The sequence below is a fragment of the Mya arenaria genome, chromosome 11 (genome assembly GCF_026914265.1).
Source record: "Mya arenaria isolate MELC-2E11 chromosome 11, ASM2691426v1".
NCBI lineage: Eukaryota > Metazoa > Mollusca > Bivalvia > Myida > Myidae > Mya > Mya arenaria.
In genome coordinates this window covers 64860289-64885082 of record NC_069132.1, presented here as the reverse complement: position 1 = coordinate 64885082, position 24794 = coordinate 64860289, and the positions used below count along the sequence as shown (strand labels likewise).

Genomic DNA, 24794 nt, shown 5'->3' with positions numbered 1-24794 from the left:
ATGGTTCTTACACAACACCACTGATGCCAACCAATTCGACATAATGTCCCTCTTTAAAAAACTGATGACAGAGCTCACAAGATAATAATATAAGTTTTCCAATCTTTGTTTAAAAACAAAAACTAAACTAAATCCAGCATACTTTGGCCTTGGTTTCTTGTCATATCCATATTTAACTGGCGCCGGCTGCCAGATTTTCCGGGCCTGTTGTTTAAATGTGTCCAGTAGTCGCTTTTGCTTCTGGGAAAAGGCCTGAAAATAAAAAAAAATAAATATTAAAGTGAAACAAAATTTAAACCAAAATATACAGTAAAATTGAAGTAAATTTTAATTGAAAAATGGAGGGATAGGGTAGTCAGTATATTTTTCAGTCCCTTTTTATCGCTAAAGAATTCTGCTGTTTAAGCAAAATGGAATCAATAAAAAAATCCACTATATTTTATTTTGTTACACTTTTTGGACATTTATCTCTTTGACACAAATCTCCTTTCTGCAATGCCAACTATAGCAATACTTTCAAAGCATTGTGTTCAACTAACCTTAGCGATGAATAATAGCCATACAAATTTCCATCATTTTCTCCATCAAAAGCATCTGTTATTTGTGAATATACCATTCATATCACAAAGGGTTTTTATTTCAGCTGTGAAACAGAAGTGAAAACTGTGTTGACCTCTAATGATCTGGTGCCGATATTTCCGCTATCATGACATAATGTATCACATTAATGTCGTACATCCGTTGATTTATTCCGATGGAAGTTAATGTTATCATGAAATAACGCTAATAATATCTTAAGTTATTTCATCACATTTCAGTGACCTTGTGATGTAGAACAAAATGTTGTATTATAAGGAGAAACTAATTTGGAGATTATTTCCAAAATAATGAACATGAGTTCTGTAAATGGATGCTGATGGTCATATGTTTCATCTCAATTGTCTTGGGGCATCACTTAAGCCTTGCTTGTAATATGGCGAAAGGCATTGTATTTTGTATTACCAAGTTTTATCTTAAATAACTGTTGTTTATGGTTGGGGTGAATTTTTTTGCACATGACCCTATGCCACTAAGTCTATAACCACTAAAACTTATGTTTTCTACGAAACAACAGATCGGCCATAAAATAGTGCATGTATGCATTTTATGTTTAATATGAAAACATTTATTTATATATATTTCACTAAAGGTGAGAGTGGTCTAGAGGTAAAGGTATCCGCCTCTCACACAAGGGTGCGGCGAGTTTCATCCCCATGAGAGAAACTCCCTCATTGCCTCTCAAAATGGACACAGATACTAGTTTTTGCACAAAGAGTAATTCCATAAGCTTTCAACTGGATTCCAAAAACTATCAGATAAACTAAAATTGGTCAAAAATAAAATAAAAATAAATAAATAAAATTTGTTGTCAACTGACCTCGTGGTTAATGCACTTGTCTATGAGTTGAAGGTACATGTTCAATCCCTCGTCATCATACGGACTGGTCAACATCAGCTGGGAGTACACTGAAATAACGCATCTAAATTTAGAATTCATGTTCTTACAATAACTTTTAGTCCATCCTCAATGCTAGCCAAGATTTCATGTTCTTGCAAAGACATTATGTCTAGTGTCAATGCTAGCAACATCATATTTAAATTAACATGTTTAAACCTTCGTCATCAGAGGGGCTGGCCAACATGTGTTTTATTACCTCAATTTAGATTGATGTTTTTGCAAAACATGTCTTGTTTGTTAAACGCTAATGCTAGAAACTTTGTGATAACTTTAAGCAGGTCATTTTCTCAAAGCCTTTTGAATCAATTTTCAGAAAAACAAATTTAGGTTTATATCCTCAAAACAAACTAAACAGCTATTCTTCAAGTGGCCAGCTAGCGGTAAACTGAGCTGGGAATAAATTTCTATAAATTATCACTAATACAAAGTACATGCTCCATCCACCTTCATGACAACATGATAATGAATTTGGATTCTTGACAGTATCTTATGATCTTAATTTAGACTTCATGTTCTTGCAAAACATGCCTAGTCTGTTATTGGGCCATTCTATAAGTTAGCAACATTAAGCTCAGTTACTGAGCTTAATAAACATGGTTATAATGCTTACCCCCACCCCTTTTTATCATGCGACAAGCTAAAACTACATGGTCATTAAATAACACTTTTACAAAGAACACACTCAAATGACCTATTTTCAAGAGACAACAAATAAAGATCTATATTTAGACTGTAGTCTTGCAAAACACACTTAGAAAAAAATGATCATAAATAATATTTTTTACAAAAAACGTGCTTAACCCACCCTTTGTCATGAGACGCGTCAGCTGCCCAGGTATGTTCCCTTCCTCGATGGTGTTGTCAGCGTCGCCGCCAGCGCCCGGAGAATTTAATGGGCTCTCGGGCTCAGGCTTGTGAAAGGCTTTCACTGGAGAGTTCAGAATTGCCTTCATCTCCTGGACGCACAATTTAATGGAGCCTCCTTCACTGATGTCCTAATAGAATATATATAGGACATTTGTTGAATTTCATGTCCTAATGGAATACACAAAGGACGTTTGTTGAATTTCCTTGAACATTTGTTGAATTCCCAGGTCCTAATGGAATATACAGAGGGTGCATGTTTGTTGAATTTCCATGTCCTAATGGAATATATAAAGTGAACAATTGTTGAATTGTTGAATTGCATGTCCTAATGGAAGAATAAAGGTCATTTGTTAAATGTCATGTCCTAATGTAAGATATAGAGGACATTTGTTAAATTATATGTCCTAATGAAAGATATAGAGCACAATTGTTGATTTTCATGTCCTTATGGAAGATATAGAGGATATTTGTTGAATTCCATGTCCTAATGGAAGATATAGCAAATATTTGCTGATTTTTAGTTTAATATCAAATTTAATATCAGTGAGTCAGAGTGATAAAACACAATCATAACTCTAATAGAACAAATTTAATGCTGAAAGGTAAACGCTTCTATAACTTGAAGCAGGAATGTATGATTCCTACCAGTACAATGTGTTGGATGTATTGAAAACAACATTATCAATCAAAATGTCCCCTCAGAAAACTGGTCACATAAACAATTCTGAATATTTTCTCTACTCCCCACCCCAAGCTAGACAATTAGGTCATCCATCAATGCCTTTCTAGCATTGAAAAATTGCTGTTATCATCATATTGTATTGATTACAGTGACATGTAGAAATATAGTGGTGTGGGAGTTTTATCATTATATCAAAGCTAGATACAAACAATGTACTTCCATCACACCACATGGTGGCCATTGAATAATGTGTTTTGCCCTGCCATTTTGATACACTGGGTGATAACAAAAAGTATGTTGGAGAAACAATCATCTCCTTCTACAGTGGTAGAAATTAGCACAAGCCCGAAAGCCCTGCACTGGTAAAATGTCTTACGGGCTTGCTCAAATTCTGAATTTTATATAGCAGGGCTTGTTCAAAAATTTGATGCCAAGCAATAGTATAATAATTTGGGCTTGTTGATCCAAAAGTCTAATTTCGATGACTGCTTCTACAGAGATAATACATTGACACCAATGTTTCAATAATTTGGGGTGTAAGATATTTTTCTGAAAAAAAGTGTCAAAATGCTTACCAAAATTTTAAACGAGTGGAACTAATTGACCTACTTTACGCAGTTTTTGGCACACTGAATGAGCGGAGTTTTGTCCAGTGGAGCAGACTACAGTACATTACAAACCATCTTGGTGATAATGTGGATCAGAGGGATATGTCTAAAACTATAGAGGACATTTGCTCCAAAAGCTCTAATACAGCCAAAGAGTGAAAAACATGTTCAAGGACAGTTACTCTTAATACAACTTGGCCATGGGCCATGAAAAATGTGTGAAAAATCTCTTACCCGTTCCAGGTTCCGTAAGACATCCTGCCTCTCATTCAGCCGTTTAATACTGATTACGATCTTGTTGCGAGCACCCTTCGTTACGCTCTGGAAGACAAGAAATAGTAGCTATTAATATACAAGTTCATTTAATTCCTATATGTGTTCTATAATGTGCTGCAACTTCTATGGATATCATTTTTTAAACAGACACAAGAATAAAACAGTACTATTCCCAGAGGTAATCAATCGAGAGAAGTCGATTTCTTTCTAGTACTTTAGTTTTCCCCATGACAAAAAGCAACATTCAGGCAACACTGTGTGCAATATAGCATGATTAGAATAATGTTGTAATCTATTTGTATAACAATCCCTGTAATGCAGTGTTTTTCACCAGTCTTGTGAATGGCGCCCAAGGCCTTTAAAGATTCAACTCAGGAAATTCAATTTGGCCTAGCAATGAAGAAGAATACATTAGATATAGACAGAAAAGATAACAGAATGTAATAATTTTGCTTGTTTCTGAAAGAATACACCAAATGGTTCATCATACCATAACTCTTTGAGAGTCCCATTTCTTTTTGGGTAATATAACTCATTTTTTTTCCGAAAAAAAATAATGCAAAATATATATCTGGCAATATCATTTTCATACTTGGGATCTTGCACTGCAATGGGGGTGAATTCCACTCCAAATTGATCAGATATATGAATAAAAGACTAACATGATGAGTTTTAATTCAACAACCTACATCAGGTTGAACATGGGGTGTGAACATAATTATGGTGTACCCTTCGGGTCAAAGCCGCTAAACGTCCACAGTAGAGTAGAAATAGAGCACTACTAAGTCTCCTGAATTCAGATGTGCACCTCTATTTAAAAATTTTTATAAGAAAATTGCACCTCCATGTTAAGACCATGCACCTAGTTCACCTCTTAAAAAGAAAGTGGTACACTTCTAAATTGAGAGATGCACCTCTTTTTTACACAACTTTTTTATTTTGCATTTCAATTCAAGTCAGCAAATTGTATAACCATCTAAATATTTAATTGTGATTTTTTTTCCCCTTTCTGTGGGGTTTTAATATCCCACTTTCAAGATTTCCATAAAAAATTAACATGAACAAAATTAATTGCTTTCACAGGCAGACAAACCTATTTACTGCTTGAAATGGAGGGCTCAACACAAGACAGACGTAATTCGACATAAAAGGAGAAGAATTTACTTCTGCCAAGCTCTGGAAATGTATTCCTTTCAAAGATAATATTTCCTCCAATCGCTTAAGAGGATGGGCCAAAAACTTTTAGGAGCAGTCGCCAAAACAATCTGATCTGTATCAGCACACGCTTCACAGACTGGAATCAATGAATGTAGGGGAGACATATCCAATATTCTCCTTCTCCTGTGCGACGTTATATGGGTTAAGTAGAGGGGATAGTGCTGTAGCAACTACAGAATAATAACATATAAAAAGCAATGTTATGCAACAGTGAATGATTTTATTCCAGTCATAACATGCAACTGTGTTTTATGAATGGAAAATAAAATCAAGCTTACGGTTTTAGAAGGTTTTTAAGGGGGATAAAAGGCAATTGTATAAAGCTGCTATAAAGTGCACTCTCACAGATTGACAGTTTTGACTTTCCTTTAATCATTTTCTCAGAATCAGCTGATTTTGGCACCAAAGCCTTCAATGCAGTCATATAATATAACTCACAAAATCATAGATTTCAATTGTTTGGAAAACTCTTGATATATTCATTTTTCTTGAAGCTTTAGTAAAACTTTATTCCATTAAACATCAATTTTGGAGCAAAAATATGAACAATTGTGATTTGATCTTTTGTCAGCAGTCATTTATCACTGGTTCCTAAGCATTTATGCAAAAACTGACTCATTCCAAAACAAAAATTGAAAAAGTTGTCAAAACAGTCAATCTGTGAGAGTGCAGCTTAAATGATTGGTTAACCAAAATATTTGATTGGTTAAAATTTATCCAATGAACAATATTCCCAAAACAAAACATTAAAATAAAAACAAACTAGCTTAAATATATTAAGTGGAAGAACTTCTCTATGACTTATGCAATTGGATATTTTTTTTAACTTTTGGGGATAAAGTATTATTATGATCGAGTAGGGGGATAGTCCCTCTCTAAACTTAGCAAATAAAAAAACTTTGGTCAGGTACCTGTTGCTCGAGCCAGGCCTCGTCAATCTTCATCATGTCCTCGTACGTCAACTGCTGGAACAGGTACGCATACTTGTGAAGACGAAGGGACTTCAACCATACTGGCACGTCTGAAAAGACAACAATAAAAGCTTAAAATAAAGGTTAAAGAACAAAAACATTAATTGGTTTGGTTAGGGTTAAATCCTTTTCAAAAACAGGTAAGGTAGGTAGGCTTTTTATTTTTTCTATTTTATTTCATTAGGCTTTATGTGAGAATGTTCTTGTAATTAAAATCGAAAAATTGATTGGTCGGGCCTGAAATCAGCGACAATCGATAGTATTTTGTCATAATCGATATTATACGTGTTCAGTTGTTATCGTTAACAATATGGCCTCAAGCAACAACAGCAACACTTGATAACTTCAAACATACACATAACATACCGTATTTTCTCGAATATAAGACGGGGAAATTGGGTCCCGATTTTTACCCCCAAAGTAGGGGACCCGTCTTATAAGCGAGTCGATAAAATATTAAAAAAAGATTCAAGTCAAAATCAGTAAAATTTTACATAGGGTATTCGTCTATCCAGTATATCGTCTGCTGATAATAAGTATGTGGCAATTAAGTAAACAACAACACGAAATCTAATCTCTTCACCGCGCGTGCTCTGACGTCACACAGTGTACCGTTATATCTGCATTTTTTCTCATGGCACGTGTCAGTATAATTAGTTTGACAGATATATCAAATCAATAAATTGGAATCTTAATATGATGTAGGTACCTAACTGTCAATTTGATTAAGCAAACAAATGACAATGCGAATATGAATCCTTTATGTTCGTCGCCAATCAAGGGACAATATTGCCTGAAGCATTATTGCTAAACAAACACCTATTCATGCCTCGGCTTTTCGCAGTTATGTTATTGAAGCCATTTATTTTGCCGAAGAACTTCATTGGTGTCTTCAATAAAAAAATAAACTAAAACAAACATATGTTGCTAATGATTAATTATTACAATTTCGATAAGTAACGACCTGTCCTGCAAACTTAATTATGTACTCATTTTTAACCTACCTCCAAATAGAGAGCTCACAGTTGACCACCATTTTCTTTGAGTAAAACAAAAACAGTTACCGCGAAAGTCGTTAATTGTCCGTTGAGCTTGAACATTTTTACACATTAGGGAGAATTTTAGCATTTCAGATTTGCTTAAAAATTGACCCCGTCTTATAAGCGAGTCGAAACAAAAAGCACCAGATTTCATGGGCAAAGTTAGGGGGCCGTCTTATAAGCGAATCGCCTTATAGTCGAGAAAATACGGTAAGCATAGTTAAGGATTACCAGTTATTGTACAAGAATAAAACTACAATTAAGGTATTAATCGATTGTACTTTAGATAGTCAGCTACTTGAGTGGATCCGATTACCGATAGTCAAACTGGAACCTCCCATCACTACAAAAATCTTTTTAACTGTACAGTATCCTGAAGTGAAACTCTCTCAATCCTGATCTCAAGGTTAACCCAAACTTTAGAAGCCCTGGGGCAGTATTCATAAAACATCTTAAGTCATTTCCTAACTTAAGTCATTTGTTAAGTAAGTAATGATAAATAATGATATCATAACTCCATAATACTAGTACAGTCCAGACTTGCTATGTTGACGTTGGGTATTTCGACTTTGCGGTTGTGTCGACTTTTTTCTCCGGTCCCGAATTTATTCCTTCTTATTCTATATAAAATAAATCTTCTTGTGTCGATTTTTCTATCTCGATTTTTCGCTATGTCGACCTCCTATTTCAGACCCTGTGGTCTAATTTCACACGTTTTCCTTGTTCCTTATGTCGAACTATAGATCGAGCTTGGTGCGAAAATATTCATGACTTGTGGCATGTCGCTAAACTAGTGTGTGTGTCAAAATAACAAACTGTCATAATTGGAGGTTATTTAATAATTGTGAATAACTAAAGTTGTTTGTTTATGTTTTTGATTAAAGAGACATTTTATTGTACAAGAGACATTTATTGAAACGCACGAGGACGCCGGTGATATCATGGGAAAATTCGACAACAATGAAAGTTACGTGACGAAGAAATTTCTCTTCACTGCATGTAGAAAGCAAACTTTTTTTAAACCAATTAATTGAATTGAATCAAATAAATTTGACACAAATAAATCATTTTTTTACTTTATTTTTCAAAAATACTTTTGCTGTTATCACGACGGTAATATGTAACAAGATCGTTCAATTGCAGAAGTCAGACATCGGACATAAATTGAACTCAGATGTGTTGGGTTTGGTGATATTTTTTTTGTAATTCGGATGTGTTGAACGTTCGTTATGTCGACTTTTTTCCCTAGGTCCCGACAAAGTCGACATAACGAGTTTCGACTGTATCTGAAATTTTATTATCATTGATTTTTTTTTTCAAAATATATAGTTAGTTAAAATCACTTTCTTTATTTGACTATTAAAAGTTTAGGAAATTTGATTTAAGCTAAGAAATGACTTGAGATGTTTTATGAATAACAGCCCAGATATATTTTGTGTTTGCAAATTTATGATGTATATATATGATAAAAGAGCATATAGGACAGATGTTATTTATCAAGATATTTCTTGTTGTTTTGCAAGTGAAAATAATTACACAAGAGCTGATCGATTAGTTACTTTGACAACTAATGAGTCTTCCTAAAAATATACTTTACCTGTAACAAAATGGTATTTTTTTCAGATTCTGGTTTTCGAAAAACCAGAGGAATATCACCGCATTCTGACATCTCTTTTTCACCAAGGTCATTTATAAGTACATCATGTCCCACCAAACATTGTAAATAGAAATGGCTGGCGGTATGTGGTGAGCATGTTTTTCATGCAGCGGTATAATAAATCATGGTAGAAGACGGCAGGGAGGAATGTTACTGTTTCCAACAGCCGTTTGTGGGTGTGCATTTAGGCCACACAAAATAAATATATGTTGATTATCTCAACCGAACAATTTGTATGAGGAATGTTACAGCTGGTAAGTCCTAAATCAGCCTTCAGACCTTTCTGGCATTATGACAAAAATGAAATCAATATTTGAACCACAATATATATTATTATTATGTTGGTACTAGGTATCCTAATGTACTTCATATGGAAGCAGGCAACATGAATGATATAAACCGGAGCGCAATGAAAAAAATGGCTACAGAAAAGAAGAACAAAAAAAAAAGAGTAAAAATAAGTTTTGTTGTTTTTGCCCCATAAATATACCCTTAGATACCCTATACCAAATGTATTCAAATCCATAAAGACACACAGTATTAATAATTATCATTTTTGAGTGGTTTCTATATGTGCACATTAAACAAGCCCACAACATTTTTCCATTGGCCCTTTTCTCCAGGAATATTTCTCTCCTATTTCGACAACAGGAATGCACAGTAACATATTAGAAACAATGTGATGATGATGAAGGCATTACCAGGCCAAAATAAACCACAAACAAATACAGTTGTGAACATCCACTAATGCCAAAACAGCTTAAAGATGCACTCTTACTCCCACGTAAGATGTACCACAATGACTACAATTGTTTGAATTTACAGAAAAGGATGAATAAGCGTAAAAAAAATAATGGCATACCATGTTTAAATTTTGATAGAAAGGAGCAGAAAACACAATATTTCTACATTTATATGAGACAACAGTTGATCACTGTAAATATTTTAGGACTCACCAGTAATTTAATATTTATGCATTTCAGCTATTAAATACAGCTGATGTTTTCAAGCCTCACTCATGAGATGTCCACACACCATTCTTGGTTCATATTTACAAAATTCCGTGTCTGAGTTTTTGAGTCTCACTACTTGAAAGTGCAATTCTTTATTTTATTGTACAAAGGCCTCTACTTAAGTACTTATCATAATATTTGCAGTTTAATTGTAACAAATAGCAGATTTACAAGTATATGTGAACTCAATTTTAGTACATGTATATATAAAAAACAAACTTTCAGAGACTGTGTCACAAACTCATTTGAAGTTAAAAAAATTGGGCCCAAAGACTCCGACTTAGAAATCAATCATTGAAATTAGACTTTTGGATGACAAAGCCCGAATTCATATACTACAGCTTGGCATCAAGCCCTGCTATATAAAATTCAGAAATTGAGCAAGCCCAGAAGACAATTTACCAGTGCAGGGCTTGCGCTTATTTTGACCACTGAGAAATAGTGAGTTCTTAAAACCTTCTTATGCACCAGTCAATTGTAACCATGGCCCTCCCAGGTCCGGGGGTATAACCTGAATAGCCGGGGAAATGGGCCATGTTTTTACTTTCCAGGTGGCCCCCCAGTGCCGGGTGAATGCGTTGGTGTTGTGTTCGCGCCAAATATAGCAAGGAATTGGCCTTATCTAGGGTCCCTGGGTTGCAGGGACATTTGGCAGGGATTTTACCAGCATTTAACGCTAAAAAATAATGTAGGGAAGACATCTTAACCACTTCACGTTAATCTTCCCGCCTATCAAAAGAATACAATTGTCATTGAATAGCTACTTCAGAATTTAAAGTGAGTGTTATTTATAACAGGAATAAATCCTGTTTATATGTTAAAGAAAAATCAGTTTGTGATATTTTTGTTGATGTTTATCAAAGAACTGCAAAAAGTGACTCAGTCTTGTGAATTTAAGATCTGAAGACCAATTAGAGCATAGTTAAGCCACAAACATTACAATTAACGTGAAATTTAAGACACTTTTCGTCTTAAGTAGATAGACTTGTTGAGCGAGATATACAATGTTTATCTACAAATTTACACTAATGTAAGCTATCTGGTTGCCAATATAAAGCGTAAAAAGGCAGATAGGCCAGAAACATTTACAAAACAAGCTCAGAGAAATAAAAGAATCAAGAAAAAAAATCTTGCAATCTGTAATAGACTCTTCAATATATGATACAAACGTCGACTTAATTAATTCAACTTTGTAGGTAAGCTGAACCAGTAATTGTTATTTCTCCTTTGCCTGTGTATAATGCTTAGCGTAATAGAATGACAAACTATTGATCTATTGAACAGGAATCATTTCAGATTAAAACCATCATAGAGCTATTCAATTCTGCCTTTTGTCTTTTTCATGATTGGTTTTATTCTGCAGAAGAGGATTATTACAAAACTGTTTATAAACCCTCGGTAATCTGATACTAAATTACGTCATAGTTGACCAAGTACACTGCAGACATTGGTCATTTGAAATGGGATTTTCAAAATGACCTTCTGATTATGAAAGCGTTGGGTCAATGTTTTTTTAATGACTCCATTTTTTTCATCCATGAATTAACAAAGCTTTGGATTGATTTCATAATCTCATGGGGACTAATAAACTGGCAGCAAACATGAACTGACGATTGAGTAAAGTGATAAGTAGATCAATTTGAAATTAACAGACATGAGGTGGCCTAGTTTGCAACTGTCTTAAAGATTAAAATTTGCAGTTTTCTATGGGTTTTTTTCCATTAAACCATGCATTCCATTCAAAGCACGTGAAAGTTATGAATTATTACACATTGTACAAGGTGAACTGATAAAAATTAGAAAGCTGCCATATGTCGCCTGTCAGCAGCGCTAAACAATAAAAGTCAATTGGTACAATTTTGACAAATATTTAAGGGCCATAACTCTATAGAGTGCCAGACTGGTAATGAAACTCATCAAGACATTATGGCAATAATCATTTGCTGCAAAGTTACGTTAAGATTGGAGAAGAAAGTCTCCATTAAGAAATCAAAAAAAAAAAAAAGTGTGACAATGTGGATGATCCCAGATGTCTGGGTGTCTGCCATATTAAGCAGGCAACACAATAAATTAAAGATTCATTCCTGCCTTGCTTTCAGCGCCTGTCTTTAATGGGTCTCCTAACTATAAGAATCCCCTGTACATCAAACACAGTTTTGGAAATGGAAGTCAGAAACATGGACATGTTGGAAACCATTCTAATACATTGCACACTGCTCCCTCGGAGCTCACGTTTTTTAGTAACTGCACGGAGTTTCCAGACAATGCAATTCACATGTCCCTCGTGTAAAATTATTTCACATGGAAACTTGTATCAATACAGAGAAAATCTAAGATGTAGGGCAGTATTCTTTTGGACTTTTGACTTGAAAATTTACCACATTTCAGTGCCAACTTATTGTTTTGAAGGCAAAAAGTACATTGTTACTTTTTGAGTGTTAAGCTAGAAATGCCTCTCAAATGCCTCTATTATAAGACTTCAAGACTATCAAGCTTCTAAATAACTCGCTTAATAAACCCTATTAATGACAAAATACAAATTTGGTGTTTTGTTTTTTTCATTTTTAAAATCCATGTTTAGTTAGGGCAACCCAACCCTACCCGGCAAAAACCCTCAAGTTTTAATTCAACCAATGATAAGAAAAAATCTGATTTTCTGATTTTTTACCTATTGTTTTATTTGTTATATATGATTACAATTTTAAACATATTAAATCAAATTATTAATTCCTTAATTCACAATATATCAATAATACATGTTAAGCATTTGCGACTTGCTTTGCTGTATTAACAGGACTTCAAACAACGACCAAAAAACATTGTCCAAACCCAACCTTTCAGAGACTGGCACCATAAACTCAGATTGTATTAAGACCTTACTAATGCATCATACATGCTTAAAGCAAATAACCTAAGGTATATTGACCAGACATAGCATTAATTATGTCACTTGCTTTACAGATGTTGTAAATAAATGATGTCCTGAGACTAACTCTAGGAGGTGCCAACCCAATAATCTCAATATATGGTTACTGTGATAGGCCATTAAACACAGTGATAAAACTTCCACACTTTTAATGTGTTTTTGTTTTTCTACTACAATTCAGAGCATATATCAAATTTCATTTTTTGGTATTGAAAAAAGCTCGTTTCTGTCCTTCAAATTAGGTAAAGACATTGCATTTAAAAGTTGTAGTTTAGGGAGAGGCGGAAAAATATAATCTTTGCTACAATCGACCAAAATTGTCCTATTAATCGCACATGCTTTTTTTTGAGAACCCTGTGCACACAATAATAACCATTTCCCCCCTTTTAGAAAACTTTAAAATGATCAGCAGCGATAATTCTAGTAATCGATTTTCAAGATTTCTCGCAAAAAATTGTTTAAATTTCATTGAAAAATCATAAATGCAAGATATTCTCTATGGTCCACAAGTGCCTTACAGTCATTGAAATTAGGCTTTTGGATGAACAAGCCAAAATTCTTATACTATTGCTTGAAATCAAATTTTTTAACAAGCCCATGCAGCTATGTAAAATTCGGAATTTAAGCAAGCCCCGAAGACATAAGCGCAGGGCTTGCGGACTTGTGTTAATTTCATCCACTGGTCTTATCAATTCTTTAAATTGTATTTTTTTTTCAGTTACGAATGAAGGTTATCATTGTTCATGTCACAGAATCAGAAAATAGACCAAAAAAAACCCCCCCAGCACATCTATTAAGGCATGCACGTTGAATCGGACATTTACATAATTAGCAAAAAACTAAATGGAGTAAAGCTGTTTTAGTCTGGCGTACTGTAAATGCATCAGATATAATGAAGAATATAATATTCTGCCCAGATGTGACATTCAGTCTGTTTTACTTTTATGTCCTCAATTTTTCAATGAAAACATCTGCGGTACTTTTGCCAGGAAGTTCCAATTGCAAAGAAACTTCATTTCAAACCAGCAACACTACAGAGTCATAAACAAGTGGCAACGGCCTATTTTACATAAAGTGTGACTAAAATAATGGACAGAAACTAATAAATGCAGGGCATTTGGTTTTTTTCTGGTATGTTAAATCCAAACCAATGAAAAGAAGTTTGTGTAAACTGTGAATGGTCAAACAAGGTCAAACACATGACACCAGCTTGAAGTGTTCTGAGTGCAACAAGGTTAACTAAGTGCTTAAAAGTAAAGGTCAGAACTATTATTATGTTTATCGTTTTAAACAGGCCAATACGAACCAAGTACTCTATGCACTCTATTTTGTTTATAGGTGTATGTGACTGTGCGGTATCCTATAGTGGGCATTAAATTCACACTCATGATGTTCTTCTAACCAAAGTTCCAACAATTAACTATCAGTCAGTTTAAGTTCATATACCATAAATTAAAACAACTTTTATCATATGGTCGCTGTAGCTACCTTGGAATCATATGTTTTAACTTATTTAACATGAACTATACCCTGTACTTGACGCATAGTAATAAGTCAAGCATTAATGCTAATAATATTAAGTATGATCCATCTGCAAGATAAAGTTTCTGCAATGTGCCCCAGGGTCCCCTTACCTCTCATGCCACTGGCCTCCTCCATGAATGTGTTACGGACGGGGTGGGGCCCTTCCTCTCCCGGACCGTCACTGGCGCTGCCAGATGATGCAGTGCTGCTCTGGGGTGATAAAGGAGCGTGATCAGACAAGCCAGAGAGGGGCCGCCCTGGAAGTGTGACAAGAGACATTATAAGTAGAAGAATTATAAAAACATCTGTGTTTTGCAAGCCCCCCTAGAACATTCTCAGGACCAACAAAGAACTATACAGCTTTAAGCTGATTTAACATATTCTTTTTTAATCTGCTTACTAGGAAGATAAATAAATGTTTCTGCATATAAGTACAACTGATTGCAGATGACTGAAACAAGAAATGCCAATGTTTATCTGTTTAAGTCAAACAAGGGACATAACTCAACAATGATTAAAGCCACAGTTATCAGCCTTGATACACATGTAAACATTATTCAGGGCAACATATGTGCCAAGTTCTTTAACAAACCAGGTTTAAAATAAATGCGCCACAGAGCTTGAGGTTTTTTATGGTTCGAAATATTGCCTTCTGATGTAGCATTTATGACGCAATTTATCACGTGGAATACACACACTGATACTGTTACTGGGATTTTTTTCTTCAAAAGAACAATGGACAAGGTTAATTATCCTGAACCTTTAAACAGGTGTAAGCTGTTGTGCTGAACATACCTGAACCCTGTATTAGGTGGACATCGTTTGACTGCAGCCAGTCGTGGACGCTGTTCGTGTTCGTAACGAGTAACGATTTTGGCGGTGCTACAGAGGGCATGCGACGCAGGGGGGCATGGTGGGACGATGTTTGGGGCGGAGGATGACTTGGGTGACTGGGTGCTGAAATAATCACAATGGAAAAATAATTATTATTGCCTCTTTTTGAGTATTTATCTATCATTTCTAGGAATGATTTGCAAACAGTGTAATGAATATGCTAGTCTCACAGTAGAGGTTGTGGATTCGATCCCAAACGAGTACATTTTGATGGCCTCTCAGGGCAGTCATCAAAATTAGTCTTTTGGATGAACAAGCCCGAAGTATTATACTTCTGCATGTTTTTTCTATTGCAACATGCTGTCACTTGTTTAAGAATCAAGTTGTATGAATGTAAACCTAAATAGTTCATGGCAAAACAATACATTAATTTGTTACTATCATATGAAGAAGTTTTTTATGAGAGGGCAGTGCTATTTTATAGCTACAGGGTTACCAGGACTTTCCAGTAATTTATTTTTTTCGACATGAACTGATTTATAAAAAAATGTAACAAAGAATGGTCAACAATTATGCCTAAAAAAGATCCAGTTCATTTCTTAAACTTAAGTTCAAAATGTTATTAATGACATAATACAAAAGTTCAGAAGTGAATGTTGTCTCTATTTACATTTTAAAACCTAAACTGGTTTATTTTGTGAGAGATTTAATCGCAAGGCTGTACAAACAACAATGATTACAAAGTTCAATATTTTTTGTGGAAATTAAGCTTTCTTTATACATACGGGATATATTTGCTTTAGGTTTTTTTTTCTGCAGTGATCAATGTTGTTGTTTCAAGTTATAATCTGTTTTAGATACAAGTTTCATCAACATAAAACAATTGTTTTTCCCTACCTTTCTGCGAATGATTAAGAAAAAAGCTGTTAGAATTGTGATAATAGTAACAAAATTTTGAATTACCTTAGTATACTTAAAAAAACAACGAATTGTTTAGATTATGGATTTGAATAGTTTTAAGAGGAGAAGATTGCATTTTAAACATTTCTGCTGTATTAGTTTTACTTGTATACTGTTTGGGCTTGGGAATGGGCCAGTTTAACCAGCCCCGGGGCTTGTGCTAGTTTTAACCACTGAAATTTGGCTTATATATATATATATATTACAAAAAAATAAGACAAACATTGTCCAATTATCAACATATCTTCATGGATTTGTACATGTTTGAAATTAACTGAACAAGCCCAAGAAATTACTGTCAAGGTCTTTCAGTGCACAATTATGCCACTGCTATTAACAGCAAGAGTGACAAGAGTAATCCCTCAAGAGAGAAGAAGGAATGTAATTACAAGTTAATTAACACAGAACTCATTTCAGTTTCCAGGGAACTTCGATTTGCAATTTGCAGATCTTAAACTTAAATGTTTTGTGCTTATCTTGAGAAGAAGCTCATTATATAACTGATGAGCTGTAAATGATGAGCTTAAAACTTTAAAGGATTTTTAAGATTCAATTTACTTGAACTAGTCTTCTGTTTACCTCTACTTTTTAAGAGTTTTCCAAAGTATATTCTGAGATAGGCTTATTCTGGGACAACGAGAGAAAACAAGACAAATATACAAACAGATGGACTGTGAGGACCTTAGAAAAATTAATAGACAGACTGAGACAGACAGACAGACTGAGACAGACAGACTGACTGAGACAGACAGACAGACTGAGACAGACGGACAGACTGAGACGGACAGACTGAAACAGACTGAGACAGACAGACTGAGACAGACTGAGACAGACAGGCTGAGACAGACAGACAGACTGAGACAGACAGAGACAGACTGAGACAGACAGACTGAGACAGACAGACAGACAGACTGAGACAGACAGACAGAGACAGAAAGACAGACTGAGACAGACAGCAGGGTTCTCAAAATGTTTGAGTTGAACAGGCCAAATTGAATTTGTAACAGGCCTACTAGGGGGGCCTGAGGGCATCCCTCCCCCCCCCCCCCGAAAAAAAATAATTAAAAAAAACACTTATAATTCAGACATACATACATATTCTGCGAATCCTATCAGTTCATTCATATTTTCAGTGAATTCAATTATTTCGGCCGTGATTTGAAGTTTCTCACACGACGATTATTGACTATAATTTTTCCGGTAATCTTACAATCTAGACGCAGACGCGGTAAACACGGTAGATGGTTAAGTAGCCTAGAGAAAAATGGGATCATACGGTATTCGACTGAGAGATTTAAATACAATGCATTGCCACGCGACTTTAATCTCAAGTTTATTTTACCGGTATTAAAACATGTATTGAAATGTGTCGTACATGTCGGCTGCATATCAAACGGAAAAATGTGGTGTGCTCGTGCTCTGACGTCAGAAAGTGTATCGTTTGATCTGCAGCCGACATACATGACACATTGCAATACATGTGTTAATTAGTTATCCTTTCGCAGGTGTTTGTGATGAGATGGGTTAGCATTAGGCGAAATAAATAACAATTGATTATTGCGGATTAATTATTGTAACGATTAATGAAATGTGTCTTAAAACCTGCCTGTGTATACGCAAAGCCTAATCATTACATTAGTAAAAAGTAAGTTTTATTTCTGACGAGGAAAAAAATAAACTCGGTGAACAATATTCAAAATATTTGCATTATACAGTCAGCAAAATGTGTCTCCTGTGATCTACCAAGTGTTTAGACCGTTTACACCCATCTGCAATCGCGGCTATTAAGAAGATATCAAGTGTTCATCGTAGCGAAACATCTATTTTAAGCAGATGGTCGCGTAAATCTGATGTTTGTAATTTTGCCACTTTTATTGGGGTGTCTATGTTCTTTTTTTTGACATCGACAATGTTTTCTTCCAACAGGTAACCGTAACACCGCATGCGCGAATTACGGAGAATTCTTACCAATATGATTTCGAATCTGAAGACTTTTACATACGCTTAAGTAAGAATAGATAATCAGTATTAAAATAGGGCAGAAAAGAATGTGACCTTATGGTTTCTACAACAATTCTAACCGGCCGATTTCTGGTTTTAACCGGTCAAATAGGCCGGCGGCCGGTTCATTTTGAGAACCCTGGACAGAGACAAACAGACTGAGTAAAACAGAGACAGACAGACTGAAACAGACAGACTGAGACAGACAGAGACAGACAGACTGAGACAGACAGAGACAAACAGGCTGAGACAGACAGACTGAGACAGACAGACAGACTGAGACAGAAAGACAGACTGAGACAGACAGAGACAAACAGACTGAGACAGAAAGACAGACTGAGACAGACAGAGACAAACAGACTGAGTCAGACAGACAGACTGAGACAGACAGAGACAAACAGACTGAGACAGAAAGACAGACTGAGACAGACAGAGACAAACAGACTGAGACAGACTGAGACAGACTGAGATAGACAAACTGAGAACAACAGGCAGACTGAGACAAACAGACTAAGACAGACTGAGATAGACAAACTGAGAACAACAGGCAGACTGAGACAGACTGCAACAGACAGACTGAGAACAACAGACAGACTGAGACAGACAAACTGAGAACGGCAGACAGACTGAGACAGACAAACTGACTGGGACAGAGAGACAGAGACAAACAGACTGAGACAGACAAACTGACTGAGACAGAGACAAACAGACTGAGACAGACAAACTGAGAACGGCAGACAGACTGAGACAGACAAACTGAGACAGACAAACTGAGAACAACAGGCAGACTGAGACAGACAGACTGAGAACAACAGACAGACTGAGACAAACAAACTGAGAACGGCAGACAGACTGAGACAGACAAACTGACTGAGACAGAGACAAACAGACAGAGACAGACAAACTGACTGAGACAGAAAGACAGAGACAGACTGAGATAGACAAACTGAGAACAACAGGCAGACTGAGAACGGCAGACAGACTGAGACAGACAAACTGAGACTGACTGAGACAGACAGACTGAGACAGACAGACTGACTGAGACAGACAGACTGACTGAGACAGACAGACTGACTGAGACAGACAGACTGACTGAGACAGACAGACTGACTGAGACAGACAAACTGAGACAGACAAACTGAGAATGGCCGACTGAAACACAAGACAGACAGACAAACTGAGACAGACAGACTGTGACAGACTGACTGAAACACAAGACAGAAAGACAAACTGAGACAGACAGACTGTGACAGACCGACTGAAACACAAGACAGAAAGACAGTCTGACTGAGACAAAACCAACAAGTCCAATGATTGCATTGCCAGTCAGGATATATTAAGGGTATTTTGTAGCCGAGGTATTTTTTTTTCGCCACAGGCGATCAGGCTACCATTTATGTTGCACACTAAAGTGTATTGATATTTAAGTTAAGCTGAAATCCACAGATACAAGGACATGTATCTATTTTTTGTTTCTATTTAAGTCTGTATAGATCCTGGAATGTTTGTTTTTATGGAACCTGTGTTGATCAATTAAATATTGCAATCGTTACACACTACAGCATTACAATGTATGCAAATATTTACCCCAAGGTCCCATTTTTAAGCTTTCTGTATTTATTGATCATAACAGACAGTGCTTAAGCCTGCCCTATATAGAGACCTCTTCAAAATGTCTTGAAGAAGAGCTATTCTTAGGCCAAAAACAAAAATGGTTTGGTTAGGGTTACATTCTTTTCAATAACAGGTAGGGTAGGTAGGCATTTTTTTATTTATTTTTTTTATTAGGATTTATTATACGGATGCTATTGTCATCATTGGCGAAATGGTGTTAAAGTAATCTTCTGTATAAAACTTTATGGTTTTCAACTACATATTAAAACACATTCTTTTGGCAACTATTTTTTTGTTCCTTTTACATTGTTTTTTTTTTATATACCAACAGACTTTAAAACGGCAGGGTCCGTGCCTATTTTATAGTAAAGGTCAGGTAACCCGAACCAAATGTATTTTTTTTAGGCCTTATGCACATTAGATGGCACTTCAGAATAATTCCAACTAGTTATTCCTTTTAACATTTAAAGACTGCATTACAAGGATTTAATGTTTGGCAATGATTTTTAATACTTGTGTGATATATAAATATTGTTAATTTATCTTTGTAAATCGCTGCTAGCTATTGAGTGATAATCTTTAAATAAACTTTTCAACCGAAACCTTCATTCACCTTTCAAACATAACATAAATGATTGAAAAGTGTTCAAGATTATACTTCAATCATGCATAAGTTTAAATTTTAATTGAAATGTGAAATGAACACCATTTTATCGTATAGATACAGTTGTGAATCAATTAGCACTGATAGGCACACTTTGAATAGGCTGAATTTCATGAAATTTCAGCAAGTCTTTAAGAAAAATATTTTTTAATTTCATATCATTATTTAAATAGCAGTTTGCAAATTTATCTATAATCAACATGGTTACAAGCCATGGTTACTATGTGCAAGGCCAAATGTTTTGTTGCTGATGTTAACATGCCCTTGGCTTCCATATTTTGAAAACCACTCAAGCCTTAAAAAACTAACAATACTTCTGGCTTTTTTTTTTTTGGGGGGGGGGGGGGGGCAGACTAAATTAAAGGAGTTTCCAAGGATATTTTAAGGACCTTTATTTGATTTTTCGGACAATCTTTAATAACAAATAACAAGTTTTTGATAATATTAAATAGTTAAAATAATATTTACCGTCTGCATTTAATAATATCCATCAATACTAGTTATATACATCAACAAGGTTTTGTGACCCTATACTAACATCAAGGTCATTTACAGGACCTAGAAAAAATATTTTGCCCTACTTGTCGAGTAGACGCTGTAACATTTTAAGGTTATTGAATTTTCATATAAAGACTCATTGTGACTTCTCAATTGAAACCTATAAAGAAGTTTATGGCTCAAATCATATTTTTATGTATAACTACCACTGTATAGCAGTAAGCCCATGCATTACTTACATGAAACGGGAAGCGAGGTTGGCGGGATCATGGTGTTGAAGTTTGGCGGGGCGGAGAGGGCCGGCTTGAGAGGCATGTGACCTGCCATGCCACTCCCAGCCTGCAGTTGGGGGCTACGCCCACCTATGTACAAGCTCCCCTGACTCCCACTTTGACCTTGACCTTGGTTATGACCTTCAAGGCCATTCAAGTTCATCGAGTCACTGGACTGAAACAATCCATTTCCTGTATTCCAACCATTCACTTGTGCACTATCTACTGAACTTCGTTTCGACAATGCCATATGTGTCCGTATAGAGTTTGTACCATTTTCTGGCTGATGCGAGAACGGCACCTGTCCTTGATTCTGGTTCTGAGTATGACTCATTCCTTGACCTTGACCTTGACTTCCGGTGTCGTCAGGCTGACCTTGAGATGAGGGTGAGTGATAATTACAGCTGAAATGTTCGTCCAAGTGGCCCAGCCACAAGTTGAACTTTGAGCGTTCTTCGCTAGTGATCGCGGGATGGATGAGAGAGTAGGAGAGTAGCTGACGACTTTCCTCAATGAATGTACCGTGCTTTATTGAGTGAGCTAGAATGGCGGGGATAAGCGAGAGGTACTCATTTTTGGCCTCTGTGTTTCCCGAATGTAACAATGGAAGATGGACAAGGAGTTCTTGAATCGCCTTTTCTTTCGTCTCTTGTTGTAGACCGTGTATGTACGCTGAAAAATATCGACAGATTGTTTATCTAAAACAGATTAAAATCAAATGTAACAAAAAATCATAAGAGTGCCATCTTAAAGGTGGGCAATTTAAAGGTTGATGCAAATCCTGATTTTTTTTTAATTTTTATGTTTTATCATTTTAACTAAAACACACAAAAACAAATATGATTTGAGTACAGATAAAAAATATAAGCCTATATAAATTTATGCTTTTTTTTTAAATTAATAGCTACATGGCCACTAATTCCCTTGTTTAAAAGTGCCAAAATCTCGCTATTTTTTTATCTGTACACTGTACACAAATTATACTTTTTTGTTTTGATCATTAAATTCAAATGAGTTAAACATGATTATGCATAACAATTTTTTTTTCATCAACCTAATTTGTGCGCCTTTAAAACATCTCATGCTGTTAAAATACAAAAGCATACAACCCCTTTCTAATATAAACAGACCGTTTTAATTTAGTACAAAATACAAACAAATTTATAGGACCATCAACATATCATGGTGTTAAAAGACCAAATGCACACACTGGCCTTGCAACATAAAAAGCAAGGTGTTGACAAGTGTTTGAGCAAAACACCATGTTGTTGCCAAGTCCTGATCTGCATGTATTAAGGAAGCTGTCAACAGTTTTGTCAACAAGTGATATAAAACAGGAGAGTTGAGCTCTTATACTTTACATGGAACACATTCAAAAGCTGCGTGGGCAGGGTGCTAGTCTCAAGTACCATAATATATAAGCCTTCCTTATAGGTGTTAAAAAGAAAAATATTTTTCATCACTTGTGTGATTTTTCTCTTACAACAGTAGTCAAACTTAGCAGAAGATTCTCAATTTTATATAGCTTGGCCTGTTCAAATGAGTTGTTGGCAAGCATTTGTACATGGATTCGGGAATGTACATCCAAAAGTCTAATTTCGATGACTGTTAAATGTTGAAAATGAAGTGTTTTATTCTTTAACAATATCAATGATGCTAATGCTGAGTGTATCAATATTCTTAAGCATAAAATATTTAGTTTTTCAGGTAAAAGAACGATCTTGTGAAACAATTTGTAAGTTAAAAAAAAAAGGAAAAAAATAAATAAGAATATCCGACTTTTCTTCATAGATAAAAAAAATTGGGCATGAAACCTGACCTAAACAGATTATCTTTTAACCCATTACCTAAGCAAAGACCTGATTTATAAAAACATTTTTTGGAAAAAATAGAATAAGTTGACCAATAGAAAAAGCTTGCAAAAGGTAAAACCCCCCACCTCCAGAGAGTCCAAGCAGTTAATGTCAAGTTCAATTGAGAGGCAGATTTCCTAGACAACAACAATCCTTGAACCCAAAAAGTGCTTCGCGAGGCAGCAAAATTCTACATACAGGGTATTGTGAAGGACACTTTTGCGTACGTGCTGTTGCATAGAAATTGGTTTCAAAATGCTTTTAGAGCTTAGAGCTTAATTGTGCAAAATCACCACAGGTAATTTTACAACTTGAATTTTCACTGCTTCAACAGGCATCCATATAAAGTACAAACTTTTAACATGTTTACATTGCGGCAGATCTGTTTAACTTACAGAGCAAAACAATGCCTATGTCAGAGACCTTACATTTTAAATCTATAAATTTTCTTGATAAGTGTTAAAGCAAAAAGGTTTTAACAGATCAACTTCATAATTTTTTGTATCTAGACACGCTTTTCCCATTCAAACAGTTATCAATTCATTTTTCTTACATTGTAAACACTGGACCATAAATAGATCATTTCGTGACTTCTTAATCAGACTAACAGCGTAAATTGTTCGCCATTTGGAAGACAACTCAAACATTTCAACGATATAAGAGGCCTTTCAGTAAACAGAAATTTGTAAGGAAAGTTCAAAATGTTTTTATGGTTGCAAACAAACTTATCTATCAATATACTTTACATTTGGATCAATTCAATAATCTCTTAACACTATGTTGATCAGGTTCAATCAATTCATGCTAAATAAACAGCATACTTAGTAGTGTATGTTGCTATGCCAGTGGTCTTAATTAGCCCTTGTAAGCCAGCAAGCCCTGCACAGGCAGAAAATTTGCCAGGCTTGTAAAAATCTAAATTTCATATATAGCAAGTGTTGAAGCTAAACAGTTACGGAAAGTTGTCGCCACCTGTCTTTCTTTAATAGGTAGAATAAAATGAACTATGCCTACAATGCTTTAATAAATTTCTGACAAGAAAATTTATACTTAAAAGAATGTCAAAAGCATTTCCAACACTAACAGTAACTAGAACGAGACAAACATGAATTTGATTGATAGGCAATTTTGTCCTGTAAAATAAACATATTCATAGGCCTGTCAGAGGAAATATGTGAAGGCTTGTATACTTTATACTTTTGTAGCATGCCAAAAAATTACAAGCTCTCTGGCCTAAATGAGCTTAGTTTCGCCCCACTAAAAATATTAATTCCCCTCCAGTATCTTTTTTCCTAATTTATTATATATATATATATATTTGAGAAAAAATATCACGAGTCACTAAATGATGTTTCTTAGCGATATTTACTGCTCCATTTGACCCAAACGTGCTTGAAAAGGTACCAGCACCCCCCCCCCCCGGGCTTTTTTCCTTTAGCAAAAAACAAAGAACATCCCCATGCCGGGGCAAAAAGGCCCGTAAGATGGTTGATTGCAATTTAAAAGTTAAACATTCCCATTCTAATGATTCTACATACAAAAAAAACCCAAAACCTTTCTTTACTTAAAATCTGCAATTTTTCCACTTCTCAAAGACCCCAGGCCCTTTTACCCAGAAGAAACGCCACCCTAGTATCATATGAGGCCCATAGAAATTTTACAAGCCCTTGACTTTTGGGCTTGTACAATTTTTGAACAGCATAAGAAATAAGCTGAGTTCATGAAAGCCCAGGTTATTAATTTGTACATGTTTTAACAATAACGTCAATGAATTCATATATGATTCCGCCCTGTAAAACTGACATTCAAATTTAAATA

The 24794-nt window shown here is 35.3% G+C and overlaps 1 protein-coding gene across 7 annotated transcripts in view; it reads right to left on the bottom strand.

Moving 5' to 3' along the window:
- The window catches only part of LOC128207965 (protein Smaug homolog 1-like), a 49247-nt gene that overhangs the window by 10625 nt on the left and 13828 nt on the right, over positions 1–24794 (bottom strand). For all 7 annotated transcript variants that reach the window (XM_052911198.1, XM_052911196.1, XM_052911199.1 and 4 more), the window contains exons 3-10: positions 21091–21795; positions 15076–15237; positions 14391–14537; positions 6061–6170; positions 3890–3976; positions 2304–2493; positions 1418–1506; positions 143–252 (exon numbers count right to left, since the gene is read on the bottom strand). In XM_052911198.1, the coding sequence (XP_052767158.1) occupies positions 143–252; positions 1418–1506; positions 2304–2493; positions 3890–3976; positions 6061–6170; positions 14391–14537; positions 15076–15237; positions 21091–21795 (1600 nt within the window). The remainder of the gene's footprint in view (positions 1–142; positions 253–1417; positions 1507–2303; positions 2494–3889; positions 3977–6060; positions 6171–14390; positions 14538–15075; positions 15238–21090; positions 21796–24794) is intronic.